Genomic DNA, 22,759 nt, shown 5'->3' on the forward strand with positions numbered 1-22,759 from the left:
TTCCAGAGACTAGAACAAAATACAATAAACTTAAAATAGCTGCTTCCTTATGGAATATGCCAACAAGCCCTACTGAAAACCCAGTAGTGTGAATTTGCATACATTTGCATACATATCCATAATTTCAGCCTCACCCATCAGACCTGCTCCATAATGAAGTGCTGCCTGACACTGTGGGCAGCTGAGGGTGTTTGACACATGCCAGCACTAACGAGGCCCCTCAGTGCCACTGCCCCAACCCTTGTCAGAGACGGACTGATGTGACTGTCCCCAGCTTTCAGGTGCCTGCCTGCCTACTTGCCTGCCTCCTGGGGGACCCCTGGCACCAAGCCTCTTTCCCTTTGTACCATGAAGAGACACACTTTCTCACCTCAGGGAGTAAAGTGATAAATCTGCACATAGGTCCAAGAGGTTTCATACCTGTCAGCCCAGGCACAGAGGGAAGGAGCAAACTCCAGCAGCTCGGGACAGGGGATGGGGAGGGAATTGTTTACTCACGACTAAACCTCACCAGCGCCCAGGGGACAAGAGTGAGGGAAGGAATGGGAACTGAGTACACTGCTGGAAAGTAAAAGAACCATCCAGCTAATGGATCCAAGCCATGAAGGCTCCAGGACGTATTTTGAAATGTGTTTGAGCACTGAATTTCTGTCATGCATCCAGGGATGCTTCCTTCAACCTGCTGTGCAGCCTGAGAAATCCAGCACAGTGCTGGCTAAAGCACAGGAGACTCAGCTAGACCCCAATTCTCCTGGATACCACCTGAGACCCAAATCTCAATGTTAAACTGTCTAAAAAGAACTGATACCTCAAAAAATACAGTTTAAAAGCCAGAAGTAACACCAGGGAGACCACGTCCACATGCCAGAGCCCCAGCGGCGAAGGTTTGCTATGTTTTCCTTCACTGCATGGACACTTTTATTCAGGTGGGATCTGCTTCTGGCTTAGATCCTACCAGGAGCTATGAGAGGGGCTGTGAGGACTGGAGAGGTGGTGGTGTCCCCAAGGAAGTGGTGCCTGCTCCCAGCATGAGTCTCCACCGTCAGGTCTCCGTCTCGCTTGCGTCATACAGAGGGTTGAGGTAGAAGACCTGGAGGTCTTTGGGTGTCTCCTCTCCAGGGTCAGCACTTGGGGGCTCCTGCAACAACAAGGGAGGGAAAAACAACCCATGGGGAAGGGAAGCAAAACCCTTGGCAAAACCCACCCAGTGCTGAGTTCCTGCAGCAGTTGAGAGGCTGGTGAGCTGGGGGAACATCCCACAAAACCCTCCTGGCCTGGGGAAAGGAGGACCCCTGCCAGGTGAACCCCAACTGGCACTCGAGAGTGTCCTGGCTGGGGCCCCACACCAATCCTGCCCATGGCCCCCAGTATCCCAGTGTCTCTGGCAGTGGTGACTCACCACGTTGAACATGGGGTTGTCAAAGCCTTTGTCACTGGCTGGTGCAGGGGACACCGGGTCCTCCAATCTGTCCCAGGGCTGGGGGACACGCAGGGCAGGCAACCTGGGGAGAGGCCTGGGCGTTACTCATCCACATCCCTCCCAACCCAGCAGCTCCCCCAGCTGAAACCCTGCATCTTCAAGAGCTGGGTGGGAAAATACAGGGGCAAAGTGTCAGGCTGTCTCTGAAATGGGATGTTTGTACCCTTTCCAGGGAAAAGCTGCCATATCCAGCAGAAATCTTTAAGCTTAGAGGTCTGGGACCAGCATTCTGGACAGAAGAGTTTGCAGAGGCAGACAACTCTAGCACAGGCTTCCCTCTGGAGCCATCACTCCCTCCCCATGGCCTAAAATGAATTGCCACAGAGCTGACACCTGTTCCCACTGCAATCTCATCAAGTGCTAATTATCACTGCTTTTATCACTTTATCATTTCATCATCTTAATCACCATCACTACTTGTGTTATTTTCTTCACTACTCTTATCCTAAGGGTCCCAGACACCGAGCATCCTCCCCTGCACTGGGCACCTCCTGCAGGTGGGCTCAGCAGCAGGTCCACACACAGCACCTCAGGAGCTGTGCTACCTGCAGGGAAGCTCTGCCAGGCCCTTTTTATTGGAAACAAACTGAATTCCCCGTTTCCCTGGTGGTCAGGACAGCTTCCACTGCATGGAGGCAGACTCTGCTTGCAGGCTCCCAGAGACTCATGACTAATTTGCAGCATCCCTGCTGGTGTCAGATGCCTCCACGATGCTTTTGACAACACTACCCAAAAGCGCCCTGCCCTGGAGCCACCCAGTGACACACACCAGGAGTGGGCTGGCCGGGGACATTCCCTGGGCTCAGGTTCAGCTCTGTCTCCTGTAGCTACAAGAACTTCCCTCCTTCTGCTGACAGTGCTGGTTTCAAAGGCCTGTCCACCGTCCAAAGAAGTGTCAGTGAAAGATAAATCATCAAGTAGCATTTATGGGTCTGGGAGTTTTATTTAGAAATTAGATGAAGGCGCGGGTTTACTGCTAGGAAATATCATGTCAGCACGTGCCAAGTGGCAGGGCGAGCTCCCTGGCCAGGGCCACTGCTGCATGGTGAGAAAATCCCAGTGGAGGAACCAAGAGCAAAGAAACAACCTGACTTGTGACTCTGTAACATGGCCAACCCCAGCACTGGGGAACTCAGCATCCCCTGGCAGACAGAGGTGCACTTTGCACATGCAAATTTCAGCAATTCCTGTCCCCTGGTAATTATGTATAAGGTCAACCCCACTTGCCCACAGGTGGGTAAGTGAGACAAGCCCCAGTGGCTCAGCAGGCAGATAATAAACCCTGCAAAACCCACCAGGTGAAGGTGAGTGCACAAAGGAGGAGGAGCAGAGGCGGGCACTCCAGCAACTGCCATGGCCAATTCTGGGATGCCCTGATCACTGCCAGAGCCCATTTTCAAGCTATGAGGGGAAAAAGGTGGCGGATAAGGGGTATTTCTGACTGGCTTCCAGTTGTAGTGCAGTCAGGTGCTGTGCACCCACCACCCCTCCCCTGGGGCTCCATGCTGTGTGAACAACTAATGCACCAGAAGCTGCATTTGCTTTTGGATGCCGTCACCCCCTTTCACGGTTATGAAGCTGTGGGACAAGTGCTTTGCATCATTTTGATGCATTTCTATTTAGCAGCTGGCAGTTTCAGTCCTCCACACCCTAGCAGGGCTGCAAAATAATGGTGCCAAGAAACAGAAGATGTCACTAGGCACCATGACTAGCAGAGCTCCATCTGAGCTGCAGCAGCCCTGCTGTCACCAGGGCACACCCTACCATGCCAAGAAGCAATTCTTCCCAGACACAGAGGAGGCTGAAGTACCTGCCCAAGAGTGCAGAAGTGCCTTTCAGTCACCTCTCCTCCAGTAAACCACAAGGAACAAGGACAACAGTTCCAAACTGACAGGGGGCAGTTTAAATTAGATATTAGGAAGAAATTCTTTGCTGTGAGGGTGGTGAGGCACTGGAACAGGCTGCCCAGGGATATTGCCAATGGAGGTGTTCAACACCTCAAGGTGCTTTGAACAACCTGGTCTAGTAGAAGGTGTCTATGCCCATGGCAGGGGTGTGGGAACTAGATGATCTTTAAGGTCCCTTCCAACCCAAACCATGCTGTAATTCTATGAACCAGTAATGATGGGTGTAGCAGACTGCCTGGCCATGCCCATCACTGTGGGAGCTCTGGGCAGCACTGTGTGCCCGTGTGCCAGACCAGCTGGAAGGACAGCCTGGGCTGACAGCTGCCTCAAGCAGAGGCAGCCTGACTATATGCTCCTAGCAGAATCCCCATCCCTACCTTAGTTTTCCCTTTCTGTAGAGAAAGAGGATCCCTCCAAGGAACATGAGACCGAAGAGCAGCCCCATGACCGTCCCTGCTGTGATCCTGCTCAGTGTGTGGCTTCCCCTTTGCCTGCTCAAAGTGCTGCCAGTGGCCACTTCCATTTTGCCACCTGAAATGCCAAGTGCTTCACCTGGGAAAGGGCAAGAAGAAATAGGAGTGAAGACTGTACAGGGCAACACATCCCCCCACCCACTCCCATCCAGGGCAGAAGGAGCCATCAGTTGGGTCTGGCACTGCTCTCCTGGCTGATCACCTTTCTCTGGGGTTGGGGATGGGATACACAGGTGGATGGACTCAACAGGAACAAGCCCACACATCGACCACCAGGTCCCCTGGCTGTGACCTACATGCCCATCAGCATCTGTCAGCTTCCATGGCTGCCTCCACATGCAGCATTCTGGCTGAGGGGACCTGGGGGTCCAGGCAGGCACCAAGCTGGTCATGGTCGGACATGGCAGGGAAGCATAGTGGTATCCCAGGCTGCATGAGAGGAGCTGACAGCAGGCCAAGGGAGGTGACCCTTCCACTCTGCTCTGCCCGGGCGAGACACAGCCAGAGCACTGAGCCAGGCTCTACCCAGAGGTGCCCAGTGACATCAGGACAAGGGGCAACGGACAGATACTGAAATACAGGACATTTCACTTAAATATAAGAAATAACCGTTTTACTGCAAAGGTGGTCCTTTGTGAAGACAGGTTGCCTGGAGATGTAGAATGCATCCTGACCCACGGCTCTCCAGAGCTTCTTATTCCCTGCCAGCAGCCCACATGTCCAGTGGGATTTGAATGTCTCTAGGGATGCACCTGCCAAGGAGGACAGGGGGCTTACCGTGCTGTGCCACGTCCTCCATGACGTCTGCTGCCAGCTGCTCCGCAGCGGTGCCGGTCTCTGCTCCCGCCCTGTCATCAATCAGCACGATCTGGATGAGAGGAGTGGAGCTCCGGGACACGATGCCCAGGAAGGTCTGCGCTTTGTGCACCTTGGATATGGCCATCTGCACTCCGGCGTACTTGGGCTTTTCGAAACACAAGGAGATGTGCAGCCCATGAGAGTGGAGGCAGGAATTAGTCACCTCTCCAGGCAGCCACTAAGGATGCAGCTGCAAGGCCCACCTCAACCTTCGTGTGAGCCTCATCCCAGAGCTGCCATCCTGTTACTGGGGTGCCATCGCGTTTCCCAAATGAGAGGCTCCTATGTCCCTCTCTCCCAAGCTGTGACCAGCATGCAGTGTGCCTCAGCGGAGGCGAGCACGCTGAGAAACCAATTTCGTGTATCACACCCATTAAAAACTGTATTAAGACATGTGTGGCTGTAAGGAGGGCAGGCAGCCGGCTTTCAGCTGTGGATCAATAGAGCAATACTCTGGTATCGATCCTCCCAGTGCAACTCGGAGCACAACCCCTCCCCTGGCAGCCCCTGGCAAGGAGGAGGGATGTCATGTTATGTCTGACAAGCAGCAGCAAGGAGTGATGCCTTGTAGAGCATCTGAGTGCTGACCAGTGCCAGTTACCCACCCAGTGCTTGCCTACTTGCCACGGGATGCCCTACTGCAGGTTTGCATGATCCCAGCTGCACGCACTGACCTCCCATGTTATCAAGACTGGACCTGTGTTTTCTAGGGCAGGGTTTCCAGCAAGCCCCCCTGCATCCTTCCACATCTGCATGCTGGCAGCTGTTCCTGCCCTGCAGTGAGCAGGGCAGTGCGGCTGTGGTGGGGAGAAAAGACCCAGCCCCCACAGCTGGCATATCCCAGAGGTCAAATGTGGGCTGTGGGCCCTGCAGGGTGGTGGGGAGTGAGCCTGAACCCCTGACATCGCTGGGACCACATGCCACCCCCCAGAGAGTCCCACTATCACTGGAAGATGTGGCCAGTGACTTGTAGTTTCATTAGCCCCTCCTGATCCAGCAGGCTGATGTACCTGGCTCAGCAACTCTTGGACCAATCTGTCCTGGTACTTCTGCAGGTCGAAATCAGGAGTGAAATCCAGGTTGATAGTGGCCCCTGCAGCCCAAAAACAGACAGACATCAGATTGTCACCAAGTCTGGGCAGGGAGCTGTGATGGGCAGCACAGCTCTGGCTGCCACGAGAGACACTGAGACCCCCCAGCATCTCTGTGCAAATGGTCTGGTTGGGCTCAGAAAGAAACCTCTCCTTCCCTTGCTGGTATTTTTGTCAACTGACTTTCATGAAAGTCTTTTGGCTTCCATCGTATTCTGAAGAGATTTCCCTGGAAAGCTTTCTCCCATATATCCCTCTGGGAAGCTCTGCATGTACCTGGTTTTGGGGCCACAAGACTGTGATTCAGCAGCACTGCCCTTTGGAGGGAAGGCTCAGAGGATGGAACATCTGTGCTCCCTGTACCACTGCACTGCAGGTCATGGAGAAAAATATTTTCCTTGGGAAAAAATGCAAGTAAACATCTGTTGAAATATGAAATTTTCCCAAAGGCTGTAAGGGGCTCTGCTTTTAGGAGAGTGTTGGAGAAACATATGGTGCCATTTTAATGAATTTGGTATGACATACCAAATATGAGATACCAAGTATCCAGGTACAACTGTGCATGAAAAATTCCCCTTAGCAACCTTTCACATGGATTAATGAAGGAGCGCCCATTGCAGAGAGAACACTGCCAATCTGCATGTTTTTATTTTAAATGAAATGAAACAGGCTGGCTGTTGGGAAGCTGACATTAGAGTGGAAAAGGCTGCATTTCCTCTGAGTGCTTTCTGCTGCATAAACTCAGCAGAGCCCTATTAGCTTGACGAGCTGTGACATCCTGGCAGGATAAACCAGAGGCAGGGACAAAGGCCTGTGCCTCAGAACAGGCTCCAAAAAGCCAGGATGATGCTTCAGAGAGATATTCTGGGAGGGTGGCACGATGGGACCTGCAGATGGGACCCTTGGGAGCAGCAATACAGCCTGTGACCAGCAGCACCCCCTGCACCCAACTCTCCCCCACGGAACCAGGGTAAGGGGGCTGGGGCAGCTGGCAGGGAGGAGGAATAGGGCCATGTCCCCCACTCACCACAGACCCCACAGCAGTGACCAAGGGGCTGCAAAGGGCGCTGGCACACTGGCACTGGGCACTGCTTCCCCGATGCCCTGAGCAGGGCTGCGCAGATGCGGGGGCCATCCTAGAGGAGAGTGGGGCAGCGTCAGTCCCCACCCCACAAATGGCACTGCTATCGCCCAAAACGGAGAAGGGAAGACTCACCGGGGCATTCCCGCAGGCACAGCCGGACTTGTCGGGACAGCCAGTCCCTGTCACCTGCAGAGTGCCATTGCCATGAAACTGCAGCGGGGCGGAGAGGCTCTGCAGGTACCCAGCCCAGGACTCTGGGGTGCTCAGCGCCTGTGCAGGGAAGAGCAGCAAAGCAGGTGAGTATCCCAGGGCAGGTCCCAGTGCTGTCCCCACGTGCTCCTGGGACACCTGGTGTCGTATCTGATGGCCATCATTGGGCAACCCCACTGCAGGCAGTGATGCAGCAGGAAAACCCTGCTAACACACCCGTTCCAGATTTTCCACTGGACCAACAGAAAAGCTCTCTCTAAAACAAACAGAAAAAAAGGACGATGAGATGGCTGGACCTTTTTTTCCTTTTGGTTTTCATCTTTCTGCTGGCCCGGAGAATTCAAGTTACCAGCTTTTCACTACTGGGAGGAAGGGGTTGGATCTGAGCTGTTTTCCTTTCATCTGAGAAACAATTCCATGGGCTTTGCATTAGTAAAGGCTGAGCTGGACTGACCAGCCTCACCCTTCCAAGCCACTGGTAATTCCCTCACCCACTCTCTTCCACAGGAAGCATATCCATGCCCTAGCACAACAGGCAGACTTCTCAGGCCCTGGGGTGAAAATAGTCAACACAGAGCACAGAGTGGGCGGGATACAAAGGGATATAAGCTTAAAAGGTTAGTTTTTAGGAAAAAAAAAGCACCTTCTCCTTCCATCTCATCGCTCAGCAGCAGCCTCTGCCCCAAGGGACAGCCGGCAGTGGTCCCTGGGGGTATGATGTGCTGTGGGGTATTCCCCAGGCATCAGCAGGACCAGCATCATTCTGAGCACCCAAGAGCATCCACCTCTGCATCCCTGGGGCTATGTGTGCCTGAGGTGAGCTCGGCTGGGGTGCTGCCTTGTTCAGACTTGCCTGCACCTGCCTGGCACCGAGTCTATTAGCCAAAAAGCAGTTCCCTAATGCTTGGCCCTGAAATGGCAGATCCCAGCCAGCACAGCAGTAGAAATAATAAATAACTTATGAAATGCCTGACGCATCTCCCACTCCTGGAAGGAGCCTGTGTTTACTGCTGCAGCGCCTGTGATCTTCTGCTCCTCTGACCAGCGAGGGACGGCGTTTTGTCGTGAGCCTGATTCCCGGGCTGAGACACAGCAAGCTGCCAGTGCTTCTATAATTATCCCTCCAATCAATTAAAGAGCAGTGCTGAAGTAAAGCTGGGAGATGATCGCTGGGCCACGGGCCACGTTAAGGTCGGGGGCAGGAGGGAGGTGTCCCCAGAGGGTCCCTGAGCAGCACGGCTGCAGACACGTGCCTGGGAAGGGAGCAGTCCCCGGGAGCCAGAGAAGATGCCATTTGCTGGTGGTTTGACCCGTGCACATTGGCCCTGGTTTTTAATATGAACAGTAAGACAGCCTGTGCTCCCACACTGCAGGGAGGGAGGCGATAACAAACCAGTCAAGGAGAAAAGCCACTGAGGCCATCCACAGCAGCAGCAGCAGCCCGTGAAGCTGCATCCCCGTGGGAGTGCCCCATCTCCCCACGCAGTGCTGCTCCTCCATCCCTCCTGGTCCCTCCTCTCCTGACCTACTTTGGGGCTGTGGTGAGAAGGCGTCGGGCCAGTTTCTCATCACCCCGCCTTACCTGGCCCATGATGGAGATGCTGCGGAGGTGAATCACTTGCTGCGATGAGTCGGTGTTTACGCGGAAGGAGGTTTCGGCCGGGAAGATAACATCATCGTAGCGGCACGGGACACGCTCCTCATCCACGGAAAACACGCGCCCACTTGGCTTGAGCTCCCCGCTGGGAAACACATCCTGCCACAGCGTGGGGTCGAACCATGAGTGCTGCTCGGCGTCAGCAAACCTCACTGTTCCACCTGGCAAAGCGATGGGAAAGGTTGAGCACGACCCAAACCCAAAGCCCAAGCCCACACAGATGCACCTGGGCTGGTAAAACCAGGCACTGTCTGGCCCGAAGCAGAGGATCTCACCCTATGGGCAGGGAGCCGAGGGCTGGCCCTGGCATGACCCTCATGGGCAGCCTCTACAGGTACTTCCTGGAGCTCGGCAAAACTTCCCAGCCCTCAGGGCTGGGGTCTCAGCCCAAACCCCCCATCTGGCTGCAGGCCTCCAGCCCCAGACACCACAGGACATTCTTTCCCCCCTTCTTTAAAGCTCACCCTTCTGGTTAAGGAGGAGAGCAGCTGCCTGAATGCTGAGTAACAGCTAAAACCTGATAAAAATGGGTATGATAATTCATGTCCCAATTTCCCAGCAGCCTGGCAGGCCTAGAGAAACATGACAAGCCCTGTTCCCTGCAGCAGGCAACCCTAAAGCAAATGCCCCATTTAACCATTAATTATTTGATCATTAACCATTTCCCTGCTGGTTAGTCTCATCATGCAGTGCCCTGCTTCCTTCTCACCCTTTCCAGCAGCTGAACCTTTGCCAATTCAGCCAGCATGCAGGGGCTTAGTGACTGAATTATTTGCATTCATTTTGAAATCAAGCTTTAAAAAAGTCCATTTGTGAAAGTTGCCCCAGAAACGCCTGCTGATTTCAGGGGAGCAGCACATGGTCAGCAGGAAAAGCCCAGTCAGTGCAAGGCATAGCTGCCAGAGCATCCCTGCTGTGGGACAAACAGAAAAATGAGAGGGATGAAGGATTTCAGAGTGGCTCCAGTCTTATGCTACAGTCCTTCCTCTGGGAAGACCCATTTGGGCTTTTTCTCTTCTTTTTTTTCTTTTTTTTTTTTGCCAGTCAGAGTGCAGGCATAGTGTCTCTGCTTGGACTCCACCTTTCCTGCAGGGGAACTAAAAAGTTAGTTGCCCCTGAAAGCATGAGGTAGCTCTTAAATACCCAAAATACATCTCCCCATAAAACAGCTTTCAGACTAATAACGGGCACCAGTGACACAAATGTGCTGTCTTAGCCATGGGCTGGAGGCTGAGAGGTGAGAGAAGGATGTGCTTGCACCAAAGGGCCTGTGTGTGTGGGGCCAAAGGCCAGCTCACTGCGATGGCTGTGGCTTGGCTCACCAGTGTGTAACTCCTAACCAGTTTTCTTTGGAAACACTGTGGTGAAGAAAATAAGGACTTTGATGTGGCTACATGCCTAATAGGCAAGGTAAAATACAAACAATATTTGCCTCTCTGCTACGACTTCAAAGGCTTCCCTACAATAATTACTTTTTTAGAAGACAGGTGATCTAGCCGGAAAAAAAGATCTGATGTGAGGAGGTCATCAAAGAAAAGGTAAAAGTATTGAAGAGGAGTGATTCACTATGCTCTGAGGTGGGACAGCAAAGACCTTTGTAGAAGTGTTGGGGCTGAATTTGCATGATTAATCACAGGCTGATGGGGTGCCTGGTCTGGGCACAAAATACCTGAGTCACATCCTGGATCCCAGCTGCCATCGAAAGCTGTGAATCCTGCACCAGCTGCCAGCACGAATTCTCCGTTCAGGGGCAGGTACTGGAGGGAGGGATTCAGAGCGTTACTGTGCGGTCCCACTGCCAGACACCCAGGCTTGTAATCAAATAACAGTGATAATTATTAGGCTGCCTATTACACCCGCAGTCTCTGAGGCACTTTACAGTCATCAGGAGCCACCCTGGCCCTGCCCCAGGTAAATGGGAAAGTATCAGTTCCCGGTTTTACAGATGGGGACGCTGTGATGGGGAGAGGCAGTTTGACATTATCTTCCACAACACAGAAAAGCATGAAGCGTTCAGTGAAGCAAGAACAAGGAAAAAGCAAAACAAAGTCTTTTAACAGTTTCTTCCTCCGCTTGCACACACTCCCAGCAGCTCAGGAATTGGATTTATACATTGGTACGCCATGAAAAACTCAACCTTACTCTGTAAGTACCAGAGGTCCCCTCACTTAACAGGTTCCCACCTCCAGAGGCTGTGCTTGACCCACAAAACATAACTCAGGGGCCCAAGCTGTGCTTGTTGCCAGGTCAGCTAGTGACCTGAAAGCACAAGCTAAAGTCAGCACAAGCTAAAGCAAGCACACACCAGCATTTGGAGCAGCTTGCCTTAGCTATACCCTCTTCTTGTTGGGTAGGACATCACCAGCAAGTAGTCAGGATCATGATACTGGCCTGGCCACAGACAAACCTCAGCAGGCACACCTCTGCCATGAGAGCCTTTTTGGCAAGCAACTGTGGCCACCTGGGTCACCAGCCAGCACTGCCAACTCCAGGACAGGCCTGGCAAATGATCAAGTCAGGTGACTCATTCACAGCACACAGGTTATTCAGCCCACCCATTTTATTTTACACACAGAAATCACCAGAGAGAAAGTCATGCTTTCTTTCCCCCAATATTTTTGAGTGAGTGATGTTCAAGGCTTTCTTCTCAAACTCAGTCAATCCAGGGTTTAAGCATCACTCCCCAGACAGCAGCTGGAAGCCCTCCAGGACTGCATTATGCCGAAGTACTGGGTCCTGTGCTCAGGCAGAAACACGTTAAATGGGATTTTAAGGTTTCATCTACTTAATTGGTCTTTAAATATGTATGTAGGTTAGAGAATGCAAGACTTATGACTGACTGCTGTGGGTGGCTGTGATAGCTAGCTCTCTGTCCTTGGGGCAGTCTTGCCTGAAGATGCTCTGTCCCACTCAGGGACCACCACAGGGAAGGAGTAGGGGAGGTAGACATGGCAAAAAGCTCCTCACCCCCAAACTGTAGGCAGGTCTTTAGAAGTTTAGTTCCTTGGTGGTGTGGTGTTTTGAAGGCCATAGCCCAGGTCCCCCTCTTGGCTCAGGAACCACGAGAAGCTAGGATAGAGAGCAGAGGGTGGCTGCCACCGAGAGCCCTGAAGTGCTCCTCTGCACTGTCTGCTTCAAACCCAGCAACAGGATGTTGGGCTGGACAAGAGGGGATGGCACTGTGAATAGCTGAGGTCTGGGCAACATCTGCCCCAGGGGTGCAGGGTCTCCCCACCGGCCAGGAAGAAGCCTTTGCCTATGGACACTGCCCCATCAGGCCATAGCACATGTTCTGCCATCATGTTGTCTGAATTTCTGTTACTCTTGAGTAAAGCAAATTTTTCCAAAACTAAAGCACTGAAACAGGCTGAAAGGTCTGCCAGGATATGAATGGCAACATGGCCTCTAGCTGCAGATACAGAAGCCACGTCTAGTGAAGTTCTGAGGCTCAGGACTTGGCCTGCTTTGAGCTGGGTGAGGGCAATGCTACCAGTTTCTGTCACAAGATGCTGTACTTCAACTGGCTTGTTTTCTTGTGAGCCCACACAGGACTGGGTGGTGGGAGACTTTGGAGCAGTCAGCTGACATCTACACCCAGGGCAGTACCAGCAGCCCTGCCAGCCAAGTCCCTCCTCCCAGACTCCCTGGGCCATTTCAGACTGGAGCCCTCACCACTGCCCTTTGCCCAGTTTGCAGCCTGGTACCCTGCTGTGCATGACGGGCCGAGCATGAGGAGTGGCCAGCTGGCTGCTGGGGTCCATCTGAGCTGCTCAGAGAGGGGTTTTGGATGGGATGCAGTGGATCCTTTCACCAGTGCAGGGCACCAGCTCTTCACAGCAGTCAGCTCTGGGCACTCAGTTCCAAAGCTGCAGGAACCTCTGGGTGGAAGAAGCAAAATCAGGAAGCAGCTGCTGGTGAAGAAGATGGTCACACAGCAGGACCGTGACTGGCCTCCTCTTGCTTTCCCAAGCTGCAGAAGTTGGCATCTGTGAGTGTTGTGGCTGGATCAAGACTGCTGGCTTGGGAAGTCCCTACTCTCACTCCTGCCTGCCTGACAGCTCTCTTCCCTGTAGTTACCAAACACTTTGACTATGGCTGTGCAGTCAGAGCTTACCAAATGCCCTGTGGTGGTCAGATGGGCCACAATGAGCTCTTGGTTTCACGGGGTTGTTCATTTAGATCTTCCCAAACTGAACAGGGGTGAGGGAAACACATCAAGGATTCACATGGCAGGGCTGAGTTCAGTGGGGCAAGAAAAGAGATGAGGTGGACTTGCTCAGTTAGGGATGCACACGTGTGCACACACATATGCACAACACTGGTCATGATCAACCGAGGTGCTCCCCCTCTGCATGTGCTTGGGAGGGCAAGTGGGTCTGGCTGGGGTGATGGCAGACACGGGGCCAGCAGCACATGGCAACAGTCCTGCCCACGGGGAGAAAACACCTCGTGCCAAAACTGCCCCACACCTGCTGCACCTCTGCTCTGGAGACATTGGCCTCCAGGCTCTCAGGAGAAGATGCAGCTTCTCCAGTTACCCCTGGAGATCACCCTCCACCCCTGAGGACAAAACCCCAGGCTGACTGGACATCCCAAGCCCAGAGGAAGCTGTCCACTTGACTGTGAGCGTGGCAGGGAAATAACAGTGAGCACACACAGTGTCCCTCTGCACTCAGAGAGTGGCCAAACACTACAAGCACCGACCCTGGAATTAAGATGCAACACAACACAATGCGAGACAGGATGGAGTCACCACATTTCCACAAAGATAAAGTGCAGTAAGAGCCCCGTACTGGTTTGTCACAGGAATTTCTGGGGCTTGTCCCCACAGCTATGGCTCTGTGCCCAGCGAGGCAGCTGTGCTGCTCCTCCACCACTGGCCCTCCCTGAGATTCACACCACCGGGCAGCATTTCAGAAGTGGCTCCATCGTCCAACGCTGCTTTGTAAATAATTTGCCTTTTCTCTTTTCCTACCATAAGTTAAGCATCTCGGCTCACTGCAGAGGACAAATGGAGACTCTGGTTGGGCAGCGGCTTTCTACCTTTGGGAGTTTAGTGTAGAAATTGTATATAGGTTGGGCCACTTTCCAAGTACATTTTGAACTGAGCAATGACAGGTACCAATGGACCGAGGCCAAAAAGCTGGTAGTTTCATCTGCTTTCCCTTCCTCCTGCCAACCTGTACTCCAGGGCCATTAATACAGCAAGTGCTTAGAGTCCCATTAGTCATTTCCCATCCCTGATACTGGTAAATCACTTATCTCCCTGGTCATCGTTATCAAGTGTAATGACAACTGAAACACAGACATCATTTTTCTTATCAAATTCAGGGGGAAAAAAAAAAAAAAAAAAAAAAGAAAGACCCTTTGTGGCTCTTGGCCCAGCCCCAGGATTGCACCACTGAGAAGGAATTTGCTGCCCCAATGCATAAGGGAAAATGAAACTAACCTCTGAAACGTGAAAGAAAAAGATAGCAAAGGCCTGAGAGATGGCTTTTCAAGTAGGTGGCCTTGAACCAGCCTCCAGCACATCCTGGCTCCACTCAAGTCACAAGTATTGGACTGAGGTGACTGGCAGCAGCACTGTGACTGGCATGTCACAGTCATCAGCACAGGAAAAATGCAGCACTTGTTCTGAACCTGGGCGAGTGACGTTCATGACTGCAGCCAGTTCTTCCCCCAGCCTTGCCCTGATTTGCAGCATCAGTGCATTTTAATTCCTTGCAAGTGGGTTATTGCTCCAACATGGAGCACCATAGCCCAGCAAAGGCAATAATGCACCAGGGAAATTATTTCCATATCATCTTTCCCAGTCCAGCTCTGCTAGGGCAGCAGCAGCCCATGGGCGGCAGCAGGCAGCTGAGGCAACAGACAGGCAGGCCCTGCCATGCTGCCCACAGGTGGGAATAGCAGGGATTTTCCCAATTCCCACTGGGGCTGGGGGCCTCAGCACAGCTGGTGGTGGTGCCTGAGTAGTATCCCAGCTGCTGGATGACGGCCCTGGAAAGGCACAGAGCCAGAACAACCCACAGGTGAATCCCTTTGACATTTCTGGAGCATTGCCAGGGGCTTGCTGGCAGCAGCATTTCCTGGGTTTATTACTGAGGGTTCATTTGTTTGCTTTCTTGCCCACATGAAGCTTTTCCACCTGCATCCTCAGGATGCTGTTCTTCCTCCCAGCCACACATGCCACCCCATGTCCCCAGAGCCAGCCTGGCCCTTCCATGGTCCCCAGTCCCAACACCAGGTAACCCCCTGCAAGAAGGGTCAGCAAGACAGGATGATCTCTGGCCATCCCAAGACCCTGCTGCTGGACTAGCATCTCACTGCCCAAAGATCTCCCTGCACAGGCACATGGTCCCATGAGAAATGAGGCTTTAGCATCCCAAAGAAGCCAGGCAAGAAATGCAGTCTGTATGCCCATGAAGCCCCTGCTCAATCAGGCTGGTGCAGCCCAGACCAGAGCACAGGAGCTGGTGTTCCTCTTTGTGAGACCCATCAGCGGTGGTGGGCAATGCCCACCAGACCTCCTCTGACCCCAGCAAGGCTTGAGGTGTGGGCAGGGGAGCCATGCCCAGCAGTGAAGGGAGGGCAGACAGTCCATGGAGCAGCTGCCCAGCCAGACCCTGCTCCAGCATCCGCTACAGCCCGGAATACCGGCAAGCTGCTCCACTCATCATAGACTTTAATAACTTCACCTGCTGCAAGCCAGCCTAGAAGGAGCAAATAAACTCGTGGAGATGACTGTAAAAGAGTGTTTCACCACACTCCTTTCCTAGGGCACACCTTCAGCGTGAATGCTGACGGAGGAAAGACTGCAGGATTCAGGCTTGGAATTATGGGCTGGCGCATACGCACACACACGTGCACTGCCCTGAAATATTTTACCTTCATCTCAGGAGAAGGAAAAATAATGCCTTTCCAGGGTGTCTCATTACCCTGCTGTCTGGGAAGCGATGGGGGAGGGAGCGCCGGTGCCTGGGATGAGCGCAAACTGTGGCAATTCATTAGAGCCAGTGCCCCTGGAGAGCAATTGGCATTTCAAGATCAATCTCTGCCAGGAACCGAGCAGGAGCATCCTGCAGCAAAGCCGAGTACATTCTGCTCTCACAATTAGGCAGCTAAAAATATAAAGGCTGGGGGAGGAGTCCCTGGTCAGACCCCAATGCCCCGCACATCCCCAACCCTCACCCAGGCTTGCAGCCCCTTGCCAGGTGGGCAAGGAGGGGGAATGGGCAGCTGCCACCCCACAGCAGAGCTCAGGGATGGGGCAGAGCTGGAAAGGTGATGTCAGCACTGCTGAATAACCCCAGCAAGTGCCCTGACCCTGGCACCATATGGACTGAGCAAGACTGTTCTGCCACGTGACTAAACCCGACTCCTGCCGCCCCAAAAATAGAAGCAGCATCATCCACCCCTGGCCTGCACTTCAGTGCTGGCTGGCTTGGGCACAAACTGCACCAGGGCTGGTGTTACTGGGGCAAACACCAGGCCCACAGCTGCAGCCATGCCCTGGCCTGGCTCCCTTTGGAAGCACAGTCATAGCCAGAGGGTCCAAACCCCTCACAGGACCCCTTCTCCCATGTTAGGGAGACAAGCAAAGCCAAAGCCTGCCTAGCCCTGGAGCACCCATGTCAGGCGCCACCACCTCCACGTCCATTGTTTTTGCACATTTACTCGCAGGCACCTCTAAAAACTGGCTAAATACTGATCTGCATCTTTAGGCAGCTAACTACCATAGAAAATCCAGCCTAATCACAACGGTTGTGCTCCAAAGCCACTTACGCTTAAGCTGGGTTTGGATTTAGTGTGTGGCTGAATTAGGGACCCACTTGAAACTTCAGATAACCACTGAACTGGGCAATCAATGGGTCTGAGCAAGGAAGTGGGCTCCATGCCCCAACAGCCTGGCCTTCTCTCAAGAAAGCATCTCCCAGCACTCAGCTGCTGCCCACATGGGATGGATGGGGAGGAGAGCTGGAGGGCTCACTGTACAGAGGTGAGCTTTCACATGAATGTCTAGGAGGGGAGTGATGGTGGCACATGAGGACCCCCCAGCACTCTAGATCTCACTCGGCTCAGCTGGGGAGTTGAGATGGGAGATCTCATGCTGCCCCTCCACTGGCAGGGCACCAGCACCAAGCACCCTCCCCTACATTTGCCACAGCAGGCACTGTCCTCATGAAAGTCAATGAGAGCCCAGTCCCTCTTCAGCCGTGAATTTCCTCCTGTGCTACTATAGCAAACAACATTCTCCCTTTTTTTTTTGTTTTTTTTTTTTTGGCCAAAGGCTGTATAGCATCTCCATGGTGACTCTAAAGCTTAATGTATTCTTGCTGATTTAAGTGATTAATGCTCCAGCGCGCGTGGCCGGCAGCCGAACAGGTGCAGCCCAGCCTCCCTGCAAAAAGCCTCATGACCAATTCATTTTCTAACCAGCTGGTTGCCAAATTTTGTGCCATCCGCATGAGTGGCAGCCCTGCTCAGGTGCTGGGTTTCATCCCTTTTTCATCCTTGGCAGTCCCTGTATCACCTGGTGACAGCAGAGCACAGCAGTGCATGGGAGGGAAGTGCCTGAGCTGAAATTAAAAAGAAATATTAACCACTGCACTAAGAAACATGCAGGGACAGTTCACAGGGAATCGCTGGGGTGGTGATGCTCAGAAGGAAAGTGTGAGCTGCAGTACACATTATAGCTGGGAACAAGCTTGGCTGCTCACCAATTTAGTACAGGAGGGGAATGGTATCCACACAGCCTGTGCCCTGTTTTACTCCCTCATGGATTCCCCAGCAGTCCTCTCCACCTGCACAGCAGTGGGATTATAAAATTTATTGGAACCCTGGAGCCTGTGCAGCTGCCTGCCAGCAGCAGGGGCCCAGAGAAATCCCAGGGCAGCAGAGGGTCCCCAGGGGCTCCCACAAGCTTTGTGGATCCTTTGATTGGGATGAGTTGGGAGTCACTCCAAGCCTGACGCGTCACTCAGTCGTGATGGGAACCATCCACCTGAGCAGCCAGCGGACAGTCAGCACAGCCATGGGTGTCATTTTGTGTTGTTCCTCTCCTTGGGAAGCTGTGGGGCTGCTCAGCTCCGCTCTCCAGCTTGTTGGCTGTGGAAGGTTCAGCCATAATGACTAACGCTGCTCTGCAATTATGCACTTTGCAGGGCTCTGATGAAAGTACTTTAGAAATATTATACATTCATCTGTAAGTAAAATAAAATCTACTGGAGTGGTATTTTGCTCTTTTCGTCTCTGGGTAAATTCCACATCATTTATTACATTATATTTGTACGTATTTCCCCAGTATATCCTTTCCTTCAAAAATTCATATTTAAAATGCCATATAAATAAAGTATCTCCTCCAAATATTTGTTGAGGCATTAAACGTGGCACATGGCGTTATTAAAGCATCAAAACTATTAGTGGCGTAGACAGCCTGAACAAATTACACCACATAAATTTCAAGGGCTTCTTCGGATTTAATGGCCGATAAAAGAGCAAAGCTGTCCTGAAACTGAGAGAGAAAACTCGTCCACAAGCTCATGCTGTCCAGGGAAGGAGGTTTTTCAAACAGGATCCAGCCCATCTCTTGCTGTCCCAGCACTGGGGGAGGACTCACTGGTGACACATCCCCCACTGATGTACTGGGGCAGTGAGTTTGCTTTTTCCTTTAATTCCTCCCTGTTAAATTTTACCTTTCAAACCATGGAGACTGAGACTCTGTGCTTTCATGTCTGCCTGTCAGCCTGCTCTGGGCAGGGCTCCTCTTCTGGGGGGAAGCCAGGTTGCTAAAAACCCCTCTGAGGTGAGACTCCCCCCCGTCTTACCTCACTCAACACATATATTTCAGCAGGGTGTCGCACCCGTCCTGCCACAGCCAGGCTAATAATGCTGCAGAAAAATATAAGACCCAATGGCACTTGAAAGAAAATTTCTCAAGCAACATTTTGGGATTTCCCAGAACAGTTTGTTTTCATTTCAAGATATTTTGGTGTCAGCTTCACTTAGCCTCTGCCTGGGGCTAGTGCCTGCTCTGTGTCAGCAATGAGGTGGGCTGGTGCTCCTCAGCCAACTAATGCCAAGGTCTCCATCCCATGGAGGGGGTTTTACCCCTTCTTTGGGGAAGAAAAATTAATTTCTTTCAAATGAAATGGAGAGTTGGGGTGCTCTCCCACTTCTCCCCTAATTAAAAAAACAAACAACAACACACAAAAAAGCCCAGAAGCAGGCTTTGGCTCCATGGTACAGAGAAACCCAGGCTGATGTGGGACTGGCTGAGGCATCTTGGTCTGGCTGGACCACAGAGCAAAATGTCAAAGTCCACAGAATGACTTTAAACTGAAAGAGGGCAGGTTTAGATTCAATATTAGAAATTCTTTAATGTGAGGGTGATGAGGCACTGGAACAGGTTGCCCAGAGAAGTTGTGGATGCTCCATCCATGGAAGTTTTTCTTGAACTCTGTGAGGCTTGGTGCTGTGACCACTTCCCTGGGGAGCCTGTTCCAGTGCCCAACCACCCTCTGGGTGAAGCACCTTTTACTAATATCCAACCTAAACCTCCCCTGACACAACTTCAGGCCATTCCCTCGGGCCGTGTCACAGAGCAGAGATCAGTGTCTGCCCCTCCTCTTCCCCTCACGAGGAAGTAGATGAGGCTTTGAGCAACCAGGTCTAGTGGAAGTTGTTCCTGCCCGTGGCAGTGGGGTTGGAAATGGATGATCCTGAAGGTCCCTTCCAACCCAAATAATTCTGTGATTCTATGGAGAGAGGGAGAGGGGAATGTGCCACCAGCTGGCAGAGCTCCAGCACTGGCCCTGCCTTCACCCACCCTCTGGTACCCCTGCACGCTGCCTTACCATGTCCGTCAGCGCATAGGGAGACCCAACGAAGACCGAGACGACCTGTAAGAAAAGCAAAAATAAAAGGGTGCTTTGCCCTGTCAGGTAAAGTGCTTTTCCAATGCCCAATGATGTTTTGCAAAAAATAAAACAAATCAAAAATGCCCAATACCTTGTCCTTCTCAAAGTGAACCACGTCTCTGGCACAGGGGACTCTGCCTTTATCCCAGTTGGAGGCGGTTTCGAAATTGGTGTTGGGGATCCACTGCTTGTACACGGCAGCAGCAGCAGCTGGGAAGAGCAGAGAAATCAGTGTAATCCAGTCCACGGGAGTCACTGGGAGCCCTCTCTGGGATGTGCTTTAGGATGGCTTGGCCTGTTTGGGCCAGATTTGGGAATTTTCCACCCAACATCACTTTCTGCGCTTTCCCAGCTGAGCAGTCACAGCCCTTCTCTTCGTAGGGGATTTTTTTTTTTTGGCTGGGTGATGGTTTTTACCCACCCAGATAGGAAGAGGGACAAATACTTGGCAGGCAGAGGGAAGGCAGTAAAGTGTCCTGCAGGCAAAGAGCAAGAATAACATACACCTGGTAGTTAAGCAATACTTGCAGTGGGTTTTGCTGTCAGTCAGACTAATTAAGTAGAGATTCCTCAGCCTGTCTTTTCCAGTAGGTACCAAGTGGGCACACAGGACTGGCAGGACCACGAGGACAAGAGGAGAAATGACATTTGCTATGGGACATGTAACAAAAAACCAGATGTTTGGGGCTGGGGGGTTGGATTCAGTGGTGTCTTGCAGCCTGAGGCATCGAGAGGTTGGAAAACAGGGTCATTTCCCATGGCATTTGCTGGGATGGTGGCCCTGCCCATGGGTATCAGGGATTAACCTGCTGGCCAAGGACAGGACCCAGCAGAGGGGGTTTTCACTATGACCTGCCCTGTTTGGCACAAGCACGGCAGAGCAGCCTCACAACCTGACATTGCCCAGGCTTGGCTGGAGGATGCACATTCAGCTGGAGATAAATCTCCAGCAGGCTGAATTAAATGGCTTCAGGCAAGTGAGTTATGAAACTGAGGGAAAAAAATAACAAACCAAAACAAAACAAAAAAAATCCTTTACCTTTATTATAGATCATATTTTCTGTAGGAGAGAGACCCACTAAACTAAAAAATATGTAAAAAGCCAGTGGTGGAGAGGACTGGGGCACTAGAGAGGGGGTGGAGAGGGGTTACAGGGATGCCCCACCCCGGCCTGGGGAAGGAGGGGTGTTCTGGATGACTCTAGCTGATGGAGGGAGGTGCCCTGCAGAAAGCCTGGGCCCGGCTACTCCAAATGTGTCCCTTCCAACTGAGAATATTCTGTGACTCAAGATTAAGAAATGATGGGGAGGGATGTGGCTGGAGAGGCTTTATTAGCACACAACGATCGCCTTGGGGTGTAATTTGCACTAATTCTGCCAGGGGCTCTGCTGAGACCATTTGCTGTAGGCAGCCATCTCCAGATGAACAAGAAACAATGTATTTTTAACCAGAATAAAAGTCCTAATGGAGGAAAAGGGGCTGGAGCCCAGGTGCAAGGCTCACACCCGTTTGTGGCCACGGCTTTAGCTGCCTGAAGGATCCCTCAGGCAGACCAAACACATCCCTGCCGTATCCTCCTTAAAACCCACCGAGAGGGGAAAAGGCACGAACAGCAGTAAGAACAGGAGCCAAGCAGCTGCTTGCAGTGTTGTGGGCACAAACACCTTGCTGGCTCAGAGACAAAAAAAAAAAAAAAAAAGGAGAAAGCACCTACATGGTGAGGGCACGTTGTTCTTCCCTGCTGGGACTGACTCACAAGCCTCCCGCCTCGGGAAGCGAAGGAATGGAGAGATTAAGGCTCCAGCCAAAAGGCTCAGCCAGCCCCATGGCACACACGCCTCACGTCCCGCAGCCGCAGGTCGCTGTGTCGAGAGAGCTCACACCGTGGAGGTGGCCCTGCATCCCACCTGGCTGCCGCGGCATCCCCTTCGGCCGAAGGTTAATCTCCTGGTGCAAAGCCTTTTGCCCCCATGCAGCAGCTCTGATGCATTCCTGCACCCTCCCCAGCCCTGGAAATATCAGTCTGCTATTTAATCAGCCCTGTCTCCCGGGAAGCGCAGTCCTTGAACATCAAAGCGACATACATATTCAACAGGGAGCGTGTCCTGCGGCGCAGCGCTGCTGACTTCAAATGAGGGGAACAGCAGGCAGCATACGGCTATCCCAGCCTCATTCCCCTGCCTCATTCATTCAGCTCCGTCCGGCTGGAAATGCCTTTTCACGTTTCCCTTACAGATAACGCTTTTAAGTGATAAGAGCCCGCAACTCTTGTCACTTAAAACACGACTGCAAAACCCAAAACACGACTGCCAAGAGCCCACCCGGAGCGGGGAAGTCACCCGGCGGTCACCCCTGCTGACCGCGGTGGCCGAGCCCTGGGCGCACTCACCAAGGAGCTGCAGGACACCCAGGAGGAAGAACAGGCGCCTCATTTTGCCATCCCTCGCCTCGGCGGACCCTGCCCGGCTGGACCTTGCACCCTTCCCGAGGGCACGTGATGGGCTCAGCCCGCAGGAGGCTGCAGGGAGAAGGGAGTTAAACAGTGTGGGAGGCAGGTTTACCCCTTCACCTTGCTCTGCCCCAGAAGCTGGTTTGCACTCAGCTCCTTTCCCAGTTTCCCCGTTTCCTTGGCATCCATGGGGAGCCTAGGAAAGACTGAGGGAGGAGTTGGGAAGGCAATAGTGGAGATTCTCCCAGATTGGCTCATCAGACCTCGCCATTCACACTCCCCGCACCCTTGCAGGTCCAGCTAAGTGGTGGCGAGGGTGAACACCCTGCGTGCCCATCCCACGCCTCTCTCCCCTGTTGAACAACGGCTACCTTGTAATTATTAATAATGGTCTCAATGCTTTTCAATTAGCTGTCTTGGAAGGGAGCAGCTCCCAGCCACGACATGTAATTGTACTTTGGCCACCAGCTGATTTTCTCATTACCCAGCGCAGGAGGCAGTGCCAGCACAGCCCCACTTTGCTCCTGAGGAGGCTGCCGGGGTGAACGGGCTGCTGGCTGTGGCACCGGTGAGTGTGGATGCAGGAGGAAGAGCAAGGACTTCACTATCCCTGTCCTCCGCCCCAGCACAG

The 22,759-nt window shown here is 52.7% G+C and overlaps 1 protein-coding gene across 1 annotated transcript; it reads right to left on the reverse strand.

Moving 5' to 3' along the window:
- Positions 1-868: 868 nt before the first annotated feature.
- On the reverse strand, positions 869-22,226 carry AMN (amnion associated transmembrane protein). The gene is made up of 12 exons (XM_050335445.1): positions 22,069-22,226; positions 19,771-19,889; positions 19,617-19,661; positions 10,430-10,517; positions 8,686-8,921; positions 7,026-7,163; positions 6,837-6,945; positions 5,729-5,811; positions 4,638-4,824; positions 3,765-3,939; positions 1,400-1,502; positions 869-1,138 (listed from the first exon to the last, which is right to left on the reverse strand). Exons 1-12 carry the CDS (start codon positions 22,109-22,111, stop codon positions 1,043-1,045), a joined length of 1,422 nt encoding a protein of 473 aa, XP_050191402.1. The 5' UTR covers positions 22,112-22,226; the 3' UTR covers positions 869-1,042.
- Between the last annotated feature and the right edge of the window lie 533 nt (positions 22,227-22,759).

This window comes from Myiozetetes cayanensis, unplaced genomic scaffold (genome assembly GCF_022539395.1).
Source record: "Myiozetetes cayanensis isolate MyiCay16 unplaced genomic scaffold, myiCay2020 scf6-25, whole genome shotgun sequence".
Lineage (NCBI taxonomy): Eukaryota > Metazoa > Chordata > Aves > Passeriformes > Tyrannidae > Myiozetetes > Myiozetetes cayanensis.

Bases quoted from the DNA above. Each gene is read 5' to 3' on its own strand.
- AMN (XM_050335445.1), bottom strand. From the start codon at position 22,111: ATGAGGCGCCTGTTCTTCCTCCTGGGTGTCCTGCAGCTCCTTG. The intron at 19,662-19,770 runs GTATTGGGCATT...CTTTTCTTACAG, and splicing joins TTCACTTTGAGAAGGACAAG to GTCGTCTCGGTCTTCGTTGG. The intron at 6,946-7,025 runs GTGAGTCTTCCC...ACTCTCCTCTAG, and splicing joins GTGCCTGCGGGAATGCCCCG to GATGGCCCCCGCATCTGCGC.